We start from the raw sequence: 13,107 nt of genomic DNA on the forward strand, positions 1-13,107 counted from the left end.
TGCAACCTGGTCAGGGTTATCCTGAGATAAGTCCTCCTTGCTGGACACACTGGAAGTGCCTCTGACCCTGCATCTAGACGGTCTTGTTTTCTGCCAAATGAATTTCAGAGCTTCTGAAATGTCTCCTTTCTTTTCCAACACTGTTCACTTGGCCTTTCTCACTTTCACAGTTTACCCACCTCAGAACTTTTTTGCCAAGATAGCATTTGCTGCCTGACCCTGTCTGGTAACACTTCTCACCGGAGATTTGGGATCCCTCCCCTCTCACCAGAGAGAAGCCAGCTCCCTTCCTTCCTCCCCATACTCTAGCTTTCCTGTCCCTTCCTCGATGACCTGCGCTGGCACTCTCACGTCTTTCAAATGCCTCTGCTCCAGTCTTTCACACCAGAAGACAATTTTTCCTCCACCTCTTTGTGTCACTTAAGCTGTGCCAAAACTTTTGCAATATCGCCTGCAGGAGCATTGCTGCTATGCAAAGCATCAGTTATTGACTTCCAGGTTTTAAGTATTTTCAGGTTGACTAGCAACATAATTAAAAATGAACAAACAAACAAACAACTCCCCCAAAACCTACAGCAATTCCTGTAATCCCAGTTTTCATTTTAAGCATGAAGAAGGAGCCGGATAACACACCTAATCCAACCTGCTAGCGAACAGAGAGAGCTGACAGCCCGCATGGCCACCCTGTCCCTCCTCAGGTTAAAGGTTGTCTGTGAAAGCCTCCATTTTTCTCTCTGCAGCATCCTGCCTGTTACCCTGTTGTAACTGCAATGCAAACGCAAAGGTAACCACAGCACAAATGCACCGTACGACCTGCCTCAACTATGCTGCCAAGCAACATTTTTATTACAAAGGGGAAGTTCTATGATGAAAAAGCGTAATTCCTCTTTACACTATTTCCTCCCTTTTAGTTAACAGCTGTTTTTCTATGGAGTCTGTTTTAATCTCAGTTACAAATCATGCCGCTTTCCAAGGTTCTTCAGCCTTAAAAAGTTGCATGGTTTAAACTTGTGCATGGTTTTTAGTGCCCAGTGTCCTGTGTTTTGAGTTAAACTCAAGTATGCTCATGTATCTTGAGACGCAGTGTGCTTTCCAGAGAGAGTTCAACACTGATACTACAACATTACTGATTTATTTTGTTATTATTCCAAGCCAAACACCGCTATTCTGACTGTGGCCCATTATCTTATGACCTTCATGGGCTTCAGAAAGTTTTTGAACTTTCTGAAAGATATTACCCTCTTAGCCGGCAGCTACAAAACTCCCCTCAGTCTTCATCATTTTTCTGTGTTCACCCAGTGGCACGGGCTTGTCTATTTCATTTCTTGGCAAAACACAAAATGAGACATATTTTCGAGGGTCAAACAATGCCCTTAGATCTCTCTAGAACTGAGGGAGACTTGAAATCTCTTCTTTAACTTACAGGGGCTCTCAGATGTCTGAACACATTCAAGGCAGTAGTGGTGTCCTTCTGATCCCCAAAAAGCAAGAGCAAGCTGGGGACTCGAGACCAACACCTTTCGAGGTGTAAGTGATGGCAGGTCGGCTCCTAGTCCTACGGCTGATTACAGCTCAGAGATGGCAAAACGCAGGCCCAGGTAAGAGAGAGACTTGCACGATTTCAGAGGAAATATGTGGTCAACATGGAAAAAAGAGCCCAACGATGAGTGTTTGCAGCTGGTGTCCCTGTTCCCTTTCACAGTCATGGTGCTGTCTGCCCTGTGACCCAGGGCATGGGCATGTTCAGAAGGCCCGAGGGGAATTTGCAGTATTAGCTCGAAGCTGTAGCTGCAAAGGACATGTAAGGCAAAGGCCTGCTTCCTCTTTTTGATATCCGCGGATGTTTAGGCTGGTCTGAGAGATCACTAAGAATAAAAGAATACAAATAAGGGAATGGGAGCTTAGGCTGAATAATGGAAAAATTTGCAACAAATGTTAAGTTCCTAAACTTGAATTATTTACAGTCACACTGGATACAACACTGGAAGATACAGCTGAAGAAAGGATGCAAGCAATCTCTAATTCCTGATCCTGAGATGACAATACCTTTACTGTATAAATAAAACTTTCCTGGCTCTGAACACGTGAAATAAGATTAAATGGGCTTATTTCCTCATAATATGCAAACCTATTAAAATATGCAAAGCATGACTGTAGAGAATGGCAAAACCCTGCTGTATGTATACTATCTGGTATAAACTCACTTTTTGTCTTTTGTATATTTGAGCAAATCTCCCTACTGTTTTTTCCATGGGAAAATGCTGTGCAACATCTAAACCAACATGCTAAATGTAGACGCACAGGGTTATATTCACACCTGATTCTTCAAGCCTTGTCCTTGATGCACTGTGATGTTGAGCTAAACACGCCTTTTCTCCAGCCCGATTTCTGCTGCTATTTCCAGAACTTTTTCTCATGTCAGATGATGTCTTAAGGTCATGTTTTCTTCCCCATGGGGTTGGGTCTAGAGTTTGAGTCAGGAATGCAAAGTGAGGTTTTAATCGGTAGCAATTAAAGTAAAAGAAAGGAAGAACAGCTGCTGGAGTCGAAATAACTTAGGAAACATCAGTCTCATCACTTTGCATAGCTTGTGTGTGATTCACCCTGTGACTGCGCTCATTAGGCAATCTCATGAACCATCTCCCCCAAGGGGGGTGTGAAGTGATAGTGTTGGGATTTTTGGTCCTGAGCCCTAAGGACAGGAAAAGGCAAGCTGGAGCCTAAGGACTAAACATGGTAAGAAGCAAATGGGCAGCCTGAGATACAATCTCTCACCTTTACTGAGTTGCCTTTTGAGGATGTGCTGCCAGGCTGAGCAGTAGCCAGGGAATAGGCTGGGATTCTTGTATCATGGCTCATGATGGTGCCACTTCATCTCACCTGTGGTTTTGTACGGGCCCAGAAAGGAGGGTTGAACCTTTCTTAAAATGTAACATGTTCCTACTCAAAAGACACTCTCCCTCGTCCCTTCACCCAACAGAAAAGCCATGTAACCTAAATCCTGTGTCTGTGCACAATATAATGCAATATTTTATGTAGTTTAATGCTATCTAGCAAGGAAGGGAGGAGAAAAAGCTTTAATATTTAGAAGCGATGACAGCAGGAAAAAGGTAGGAGGATGAAATGGGGAAAGGAATGACTAATTCTCATGCAATGAATTAATATCTATATTCTGTGGTATCTACTACAACATTATCCATACTAATGAAGAGTTTCTACCAAAACAATTCAGTGAAAGGTGTTTGTACTGGGTTGTGGTTAAAACACTATCTCAAGATAGGAGGATCTGGGGTCTGTTCTTGGTTCAGCCAAACACTTTTTAGATGCTACCCAGCATGCTTAAATTGAAGGTCTCAGATCTCTGTAATACTTCCCAAGTCCAAGACTATGGTGAGGATGATCCCAATAATGTTTGAGATCTTCAGTGGTGATATGGCCCATGGTAAAGTTTCCTGGCAAAGACCAATGAAAGAGGGGTGAAGGCAGAGGATGCCAGGTGCTTTGATAATCAGCAATACTGGACAAGGAGAGCTATAACAGATTTTGTAAGTAAAAATAAATTGTTTGCAGAAGCACTCTGATGTCAAAAGGAGCATTACACAGCTTGCCTTCAGGAACACTCTCCCGTTGTAGAAAAGTCTAAGTCTCTGTACCTCGATTTAATTTAGAAATGAATTTGCTCTTTTAAAGGAAGGGCTAAGGCTTGAAAATACATTTGCTGCATCCCAGCAAGCAGGTTCACTAATAATAACAAAGACCAAAGACAGATTTTTTGCATTAGAGAGAATACTTTATTATTTCTCTGACTAACATTGTTTGCTTTCTTTGGATTCCTGCTGAAATGTTTTTGATTGCATACAAGTAGGAGATCAGTTGTACTAAGGTGTGTCATTGTTTCTCATCCCTGTTTATGGCTTTCAGTTGTTGCCCGGTCTGATATTCTTCCTTGTGACTTCTCAACACTGTTTGATTTCAAAGGGACACTACCAATAGAAACAACCCAAAAAGTTTGCACCCCATTCTTAAGGACATCTTACTGGGACTTAGATATATTAAGAAGGGCATTTGAAAATGCTCAAAAATGCCCACCATTGGTCTTTTTTATTTTTTCTTTCTCTTTTTTGAATAGTGTGTGGGTTTCACAGAACTAAACCAATACTCGAGTGTTTCTGAAAGCCCCCTTCCCGACCTTTAGGCTGCGGCTCTACATTCCCGTGCCACTCTGTATTACGTTTACTCTATGTATACTAATTGTGCCTATCGCTACTTTTTGCGCAGTAAAAGCAGACTTGTCCAGGTTTCCTGGTGTTTATTCATTCACGGCATATGTAGTGTTATTTGGGTTAACAAATCAGAAGAAAAAGTTAGATTTTAATTGTCATGTTGTTCCTCAACATGCAGTGCTGTATGTTCCCCTCCTCTATGTTGCTTTTGGACCTGGAGTATTTTGAAAACGACCGCTTAAGAAAACAATAGTATTTTTAAAACCTCTTACTGGAATGCGTTTGATTTGAGTTATTCAAAGCAAATGCGGAGGACTAACAGCCCTATGAAAATGATCTGTGATGGGAAAGCAGGGCTGTTTGCCTACCTCCCCAGGACACGTTCTGTTCTGCATGCACGTGTGGAACTTCCCGGGAACCCTATGACAACTATGTGTACCCACCAGCAGAATTTAGCTCGCCAATATCCAGAAATATGTTTGGACACAGGGCAACGTCACAATCGGCTGGTTGCAAATTTCTGGCAGGAGCTAGACCTTTGGCCAGGAGTGTTGAAATGAACAGGCTTGATGATCCCCTCTGTGAGGTCCCTACTCAAAGGATTGTGCGTCCCTTTTTGGATAGGAAGAGCTGTAATAGCTCCTGTGCCAGTAGCTCAGCCTGGGCGTACAGGATGGGCTCCGTTTGTGCAGGAAGGATTTTAAATACATACGCCAAAGTCCTGGTTGCCATAAATGTAGCTTAGCTCCCCTGATTTCAGAAGAGTAATGCCAGATCATGTCAGCTGATAATCCAATCCACAGAGTCTTATATATGAGTTTCCTATTGGTTTAATGGACAATTTAACTACAGGTTTGTTGAGATAAATCTCGCTTACTAAAGGTATCAGATGGGGTTTTTTAGTGCTTCTTTTCCCTCTCTGATGATCAAATCATGCCTTTAAGTGTTCAGGAATTTTTCTCCTCCTGTTACCTATTCCCACATGTGCAGACACAGTCCTTCAGTTATCACGTTGCATGTAATTGCTGTAGGGAGAAGGATGATTTCAAGTAAGAGAATATGAAGCAGGATCAGATGAATTCCATAAGCAGCACAGAGCCTTATCTCTTCTGTGTGTGTATCTGTTTCTTCAAAAATACAGGCAAGACTCCACTACCTTTACTATATATAGATTAGCAATAGAATCTTTTTGAAAATACAATTTTCTTAAAATAATCACTGAATCACCAGCAGCTAACTCTTCCACCAATTAGCAAAGAATGATGGATCTAAGTTCAGCCTAAAGTGTCTGAAATATATTGGTTCTAGTTAAAACCCTTTCTGGACACAGTTCTAAATTCCAACAGCCATGTCAGGGAGGATGAGAAGAAAAAAGTAGGATAAGAACTATGTAAAATCAGTTTTGTTGCTAATGAAATCTCAAAGAAAAGAGGCTTAAGAACCAGTGAGCACATGAATACAAGCAATAAAAAAAATAATAATTTTAACTTGATTGGTGCTTTTATAATGCAGGTAGTGAAACAGCTTCTTGTGTATACTTACAGAGTCTGGAGATTCTTATTTAGCATGTGGGAAGAAACAAAAGGGTGAAAAAGTACTATGTCCTGAGCAGTGTACTTGATGCTTACCCACTGTAGAAAACGATCTTTATAAAACAGTCTGAAAAGAATTTGCTGCCAATCAGCATTTCAAACCTCTCTGTGTAAATGCCTGTTAAACAAAATGCAGTCACCTGAAGCTCTGACTAGTGGTTAACCTGGATGAAACTTCACCTCAGATGTCCTGGAGAATCCATCTTTGATTATTCTTATATTGAAATAAGCTTCTCAAATTGAAATATACAGTGACAACAAAGTGATTAGGATTAAAAACACAAACCAGCTATCCTCTGGTCACTCAAGTCCTATATAAAACCAGCCTCTTTTTTCTGAGATACTTCCTGGTTGATGATGGCAACACCAACCACGTGAAGATAGTTATGTTAATTGATGTGTAATCTCATTTGTCTTCAGTGGTGTTATGCTCTGATTCAATCTTTTAGTGAGTTATAGGCTTTTGTGGTCCGGCTGTTGATGAAATCCGCCTTCTTAAAGTCAGCCTTTGGAATGAAAGAAACAGAATAATTCATTATCTTCAGTGCCAATTCTGCAAGAGAAGGGTGGGTTCAGCTGTCTAAAAGGATACAGGCAGACCCCTCCACAGTCGGCAGACACAGAACAGGTATCTCCCAGTAGTGACTCCGCTCAGTCTAAGATACATGAGATGAATCACTGGAGCTGCTTAACTCTCTCCACTAACTGTCCAGGGAGTTTTTTCTTCTAGCTCAGCTCTACAGACTCCTAACTCTTAGGTGACTAATGTCAGCTGAGATTAGCCCTATCTGAACAAAGATTACAGGGCAATGCCAAAATGACTCAGGACATTATCAGTCTCGTTTGACCAAGTGATTTATGTTACTTACTAGACTGACTTTTCAAAAATGTCTAGCCATTAGGTAGCCTGCACTTTTCACTGCTGTACCTGATATGTCTGGGGGACTGGATTTGCTCAGGAAGAGCAAATATTCAGCATTTTTTGAAACTCAGATCCAACAAATGTGTCTTACAGGCATACTCAAAGTATCAGTGACTTCAGAAAATTCGTGCCATGGGGGATATTGCTGTACAGCAAAGTCAGGAATGTGGTTGCCAAAGACCAGAGACAACAAAACCCAATGAGAGTTTATATGGGTACAGCACCCTTATTCTTGAACGCAGATTTCTGGCTTGTAGGGCACTGCATCCTGCTGAATGTGATGCAAGGCTCTTAAAGGTTACTACACTAAGTAACATTTCGAGCAAATTTCAACAAAAAATCTACAAGAAGGAACCAGCTGACTAATAAATGTCAAAGGCTCGAACTTGAAAAAATGGAATAGTTTTACGTTGTAGGGAATGTTAGGTGACAGAAATTCTGAACAGCAAAAAACCAAGGAACGGAAACAGATTGAAATGCATGTTGAAAGTAGGTAGCTTGAAGTCAATCCACCTTTGTATTCAAAAAGCAGTCATAGAGCTTCAAAAGGAGAGAAAAAACTGTTTTGTTTGTTGATTCACTCTGGCCATTTTTAATTTGAACTGTGGCAGTAAATGTTTGCCAACACCTTTCCCAGGCTGCCCTACCTTTTTGTCTGAATATAACTAACACCTGGGCTTGCAGACAATATAAACAATGAGGAGAACAAAACTGCTCTGGTTTTAAAGCAGGAAGGTGCCTTGCCCTGCCTTTGCTTTTGCTGGCACCTTAGGCCTTTTGTGTCAGGTTGGTTCAGTCAGTGGTGGATGGACACCTCCTGTGCATCACTTCTCATCACAGAGACTTCTGACGGGCAGCAGCAACATTTCTTATAAATTTTACCAGTGGATATAAAACCAGAGAGGAAGAGAATACGAACACAGATAAGAAAAAATTAAGGGCATGCCTTACTCGCGCAGGATTATGGACAAGTAATAGAAACACCAAATTCAGACACCACTTGAAATCCTATCACAGGTTGTTTCTTAACAGCGCTGAAGTGCTCAGGGCCCCAAAGGACAAACAAGAAGGTCCTAGGTCTGAAAGGACAGATTACACGTCTTTGCCCTAACCCAGATCTTACCTTTTTGTAAGCACTGTGGAGATCAGTATGTGACCACAAGGAGTAGAGGAGGACTGAAGCAGCCCTACTGGCTTTGCTGAACATATTGCTGTAATTTTGTGGAAAGAATAATAAAACATGTTTAATTTCCCACTTCATGATCACAGTGCATGTGCTAACTTCAGCAAATGTAACCTCGTAGCACTTGTTCTGTCTCTCTCTCCTATTAAATGCTGTTTTACTGCTTTTTAGGTATTCTAGCACGTTTCAGGCTGTCCTGACTACTGAAACAAATGCAACATACCTCCCTGTTTCACTCATTCTTCAAAATTAGAGAGAAATGAAGTACTCTACAGCCTTCATCTTAGAGCAGCTATCATGCTGTTTGTATGCAGTTTAAAAAAACTACACCTCAACATAACCAAGCATTTGAAAGGATCTTTCCAGCAGGTAACATCTCTGGTTAGTTAGATAGGATTTAAACTATTCAGAGCCTCATGAGGTTTCCTTTACTGAGATGAACGTCCTCTTTCATTTTGTAAAAAAGCGAGGAAAGCAAACAGAATAATTACTCATATTCACAAAGAATGAATTATTTTCTTTTGAGTAACACTGGTTGTGATTATTTATTAAATAATGATTAAAGGAAATTCAACATGTATTATCTAAAATGCCCCTTTATAAATATTTTTTAAGTTCTATCAGCTCTATAAAATGTATCTGCATTTTTCTGCTAAAGATTATCAGGGCTGTGTTACAAAGAACAGGAAATATAGAAACTATTTGGGGACAGATACGATCTGATGATCAGCCGCTATATATACTAGAATATTGTGCCATCATCTTCTGAGGAACTGTTTAAAATGCTAGAACATGGCAAATTTAGCTGTGGATGGAACAGAAATTATAAGAGATTTTTCTGTATTTCCCAGTATGTGCAATTCTATTCATATCACGGTAACTTATTTAAGCTGTCCTGTACCTTAAGATGCAGTGTTTTCACCTCTGCAAACTGCAGAGGTTGCAGGTTTTTTTCTCCCCAGGGAAAGGAGGAGCAGGAGGGAAGGCTTCTCAACCATCTTACCTGTCATTCATGCTGATGGCAATAATCTTGGGCAGGCCGTCAGCACTCAGGAGAAGCCGTGCATTGTGCGAACTGCTCTGTGTCAAATTGTAAAGGGTGTAGCAGATGGACGCTGTGGTTTCACAGGCAGTATCAGATGCCAGGACAGAACTGGGAAGTATCAAGACCAAATCAGGCAAAACTGCTCTGGCTACAAGTTGGAAGGGAGACAAGCAACTCCATTAGTAACAGGTGCAGATTTGTCTAGAGGTCCTACAAGACCTTACTCCTCTCATTATCATCTACCAGCATGCTGTGTGCTCCCACAACAGAGTCATGGTTTCATACCTTCATTACATCCCCACAATTTAGGTTAAGCTGCATCTGCCCTAAATTGGACAGTATTTATTTTGCTTCTTATACACAGTACAGTAATACCTCGTGTACTGTAGTGAGGACACTATGCATGCTCTAGCAGCAGGCTGCAACTTCCCAAGGAATTCTGGGTGTCCTATAGGTAACCATGGGTATAGTGATATACAGCAAACTGAGAAAGGGTGATGGCTATAAGGGGAACTCAGCATCCTGAGCCAGTGTGTGTGCTATTTATTTGAGAAGAACATCATATTCCGAAGTCCATCCCTACTCAAACAGACACCTCATCACTTCGACCACACTGGATGTGACCCTACCAGCCAACCAAACATCAAACAACAGCTTTGGACAGCAATTGAGTCTGACTGTATACTGTGAGATCTGTGCTGTATGGACCAGAGCTGATGGAGAAAATTACAACAGCCAGCAAGAGCTCGTAGTCAGCTGCTCCCACTGTAAGAAGTAGCATCGGGCATTTGGAAAGGAAGGAGGCTTTTGTATTCAGTGTGAGGCCATTTTGGCCATTCTCCCCTCCCTGCCCAGTGTTTCACTTGGACAGAGCACTTTGATTTCCATGTGGTCTGTTCATTCCTCCACATGGTGTGTGACAAGGTTCATGTGTATTGAGATTAAACTACATGCAATTGAGAAAAGGACCTTTAAAGCGGAATGATCCACCTGCTATGCTAAGTATCAGTCAAAGCAATTATGTCAGACATGATAGCCCATTTTATCTTCTATTGGTAAAACAAGGCAATTTTCAGAAAGTATATTTGGCAGTATCTTGATAATGTCACTTCAGAACAAATGTTATTTTTTTCAAGTAAAAAAGGAAAATTTCAGGTGCTTTTTAATAATTTTTCTTTTAGAGATGTTTTATATTAAATTTATCTCAATTTCATATCAAGGGTTCATTACGCTTAATAAATATAGACACTTTCATCTAGGAAACAATGTGCCCTTACGAAAGTTTTCCTTTGGCTGAAATTATTTAGAGAATTTGACTTGAATGAACACATGTTTTCAGTCAGTCAAAAAGAACACCTTTTCATGGAGAAAGAGGTTCACCTGAAATTCCCCCAGTTCTCTCTACCATGGGTGAAGCAAGAAAATGACTGTGAATGTGCAAGGTGAAGCACCTTTCTCCAAAGTTAATGCTATTCTGTATTTCCCACATGATTTCATAAACTGTTTTTCCTGATGAAATTGCAACTTCTTCTTGGTTTAATTCTTACTCTTTCTGGAGGATTCACCACTTGTAATTTTTAACACCATAAGGATTATCCCTTTGAAATCAGTCCATGTTACAATATTTTCATTAATAAGGAATGTTCTCTAAGGATTAAACAGTGCCCAGGAGACTGTCCTGCAGAATTCTGGAGGTTAATCTGTCCCATGAACCAGCTGTATGCCTGTAATTTCCCCTTCCTCCTTTGGTGGGAACACAGAAAAGGACAACAAATCATGCAAATTCATTTTATCTTGTACATTAAATTGAAATGAGAATACTCAGAATAGAAATGGCTTCTGATGTCAAAATAATTATAACATTTTAGAAATAAGGTCCTCTAAAAAGACTGGACTATTTTCTCTACAGCATCTTCTAGCTTCCATTCTCAAAATACTTATGCAGGAAAACTGTATGAGCTACAAGCTTCTAAAGCTTTGTGTCTAGAAGAAGAAAATACCATCTTCACTAGAGGAATCAGAGATGTTCTATGATTTCTCACAAAGGATTATGTAGCTGTGGTGGAACAGAACTCCACACTCACCCTATTTTAAGCAGAAGGAAAACTCTCTCTCAAAATCTGTGTAGGTTTTACTTCCATTATGTATTTTTTGAAAGTAACACCAATGGAAGTATCTGATGAGGACTATAAAAGTCAGAAAAAAACTGAGGTTAGAATCTTTCTTAGGGAAAAATCTTTATTTGCAACTCTGTATAATGACTGCAAGTATTTGACCTAAAAATCCACTAAACTCAGATATCAGTTTTTTTGCGCATTTATTTTTTTAAAGAAGGAAAGTTTAAGGTAAAGAGAGCAGAGAACAAAAGCCCAAGAGATAATGTTAAACCTTCCTCACCTATATCACTTTGCAGAGAGGTGTTGCGAGACAAGTTCCTGAGCAGTGAGACTGCTGTCTTCTTTACTGTCGGGTGACTTACATGCAGCATATTTCGAATACTTGGAAGGCCATTTGCTTTCTGAACAACAGTCTGGGCCACCGCAAACGGCATCTGTTATAAGGCATGTGACAATAGTGTGTCATTACCATGAATGTATAGCCTAATAAAAAAATGCAGCAGGTTCTCTACGTCAATTTAAGCACGTTTAAAATAATTTAAATCCAGAGTGACATATGAGCTGCAACAGAAAAGGAAGGTGATATAAAAGAAGTTTCGACCCCTCTTCCTCCCGTGTGCTCTATGGCCAGTTCCTCAGACAAAGGTCATTAGTTTTTTTCACCACAAAAGTGATCTGCCATTGTGTCAGAGCCTTCCTCTCCCCATGGGACTGATTACGTTCCACAAAACCACTTTTCTTCTCTGCTTTTAATATTTATTCATCCCTCATTGTGCAATAAATTAGCAAATTCACATGTGAGATGTACACGGAGTGAGAAGAAGCAGTCCCCGTATTTGCCAAAAAATAGCTGTACTGCCAGTTACGACTTTCCCTTCAATGTTCTTCAATTTCTTGACCACGCCTGTGAGACAGTGACTTGTCAGTGGTTACCTGATCTGTGGCCGTGTTGCACTGCAGCCCTAAACTCTAGGCATTCACATTAAGAACAAAATGACAAGAAAAAGAAAAAAGTTGACTTACTGGTCCACTGCCAGCTGTGAGGTTTTGAAGAGCTCCCAGGGATGCTTCCTGGGTGTAGTTTCTGGTACTCTTTGCTATTAAGGAGAGATATATCCTAATCAGTGTGGAATGCCAGAGAGATTCAACACCTCTGGGATTGCTCTTTTCTTCAGGTATTGGGATGTCCTGCTGCTTCTAAACATGTAAACAGATCAAGCCTTTAGAAACAGTGACCTGAAATGACTTGATGCATCACAAGCTAAACTAGCCATTTTGTAACTCTCTTTGACCAGATTATTTGCAATTAGTATCAAATTGTGAACTCAGATGACGACGTGTAAAATTTCAGTATTTAATAATACTGGCCGCTCCATCCAAAGAGGAGACAGGTGTCGGGGAAGCTGCTTCTTATCTCTCAGCAGTTGACACTGGGGGCCGAGGCCAAGGAGAAACAGAAAAGGCCAGCTAGAGTTGCACTGTGGATGGAGCAGAAGGCAGAATACACTCCAGCAAAACTAATTGATGAGGAACCTATCCTTTTCTTTTGCTTCCCCGCTCCCCTGATACCTGTTTTCTCTCCAACAATTCCCAGCGGCCAGATTATTTGTGTCATATGGCATGTGTCACATGGCATCAAAAGAGGAGGTTGTGAGACAGCCCAAAAGCCAGGAAATCATGGAAGTGACCAGTCGCCTGAAGCTGGTTTCACTGGTGAAACCATGACAATGCCTGCTCATTAGTAAGGCACTTGCACAATTGCTCTTCGTGGTACAGACACCACCTAGATCCATCAGAGGGGATGAAACTGAGTGGCTGTGTTCCTTAGCTAAAGAAACAGTGAATTGCTATGTCATTTTCACCATCAGCAGCTGAACAAGATAATGGGTTTTAGTAAAGACTACAATGAATTTGCATGTTTGGGGCAAGTAAGCGTCACACTACCAGATACATCAATAACAGACTGCTAAGTAGATTACAGCCTTATTCTCCAGAAGTTGCTACAACAAAATGAGATGTAACTAA

General features: G+C 40.8%; 1 protein-coding gene across 2 annotated transcripts in view; it reads right to left on the minus strand.

Moving 5' to 3' along the window:
• Positions 1-3,825: 3,825 nt before the first annotated feature.
• Positions 3,826-13,107, minus strand: part of PKP2 (plakophilin 2) — a 44,977-nt gene continuing 35,695 nt past the window's right edge. The window contains exons 9-14 of one of the 2 annotated variants that reach the window (XR_010606338.1): positions 12,106-12,279; positions 11,363-11,516; positions 8,924-9,113; positions 7,861-7,948; positions 6,102-6,321; positions 3,826-5,248 (exon numbers count right to left, since the gene is read on the minus strand). Coding sequence is in view for 1 of the 2 variants with exons in the window: in XM_065636911.1 (XP_065492983.1) it covers positions 6,253-6,321; positions 7,861-7,948; positions 8,924-9,113; positions 11,363-11,516; positions 12,106-12,279 (675 nt within the window). In the remaining variant the exon portion in view is untranslated. Of the gene's footprint in view, positions 6,322-7,860; positions 7,949-8,923; positions 9,114-11,362; positions 11,517-12,105; positions 12,280-13,107 lie in introns of both variants that reach the window. The other variant, XM_065636911.1, reaches the window with a different exon arrangement.

This window comes from Caloenas nicobarica, chromosome 1 (genome assembly GCF_036013445.1).
Source record: "Caloenas nicobarica isolate bCalNic1 chromosome 1, bCalNic1.hap1, whole genome shotgun sequence".
Lineage (NCBI taxonomy): Eukaryota > Metazoa > Chordata > Aves > Columbiformes > Columbidae > Caloenas > Caloenas nicobarica.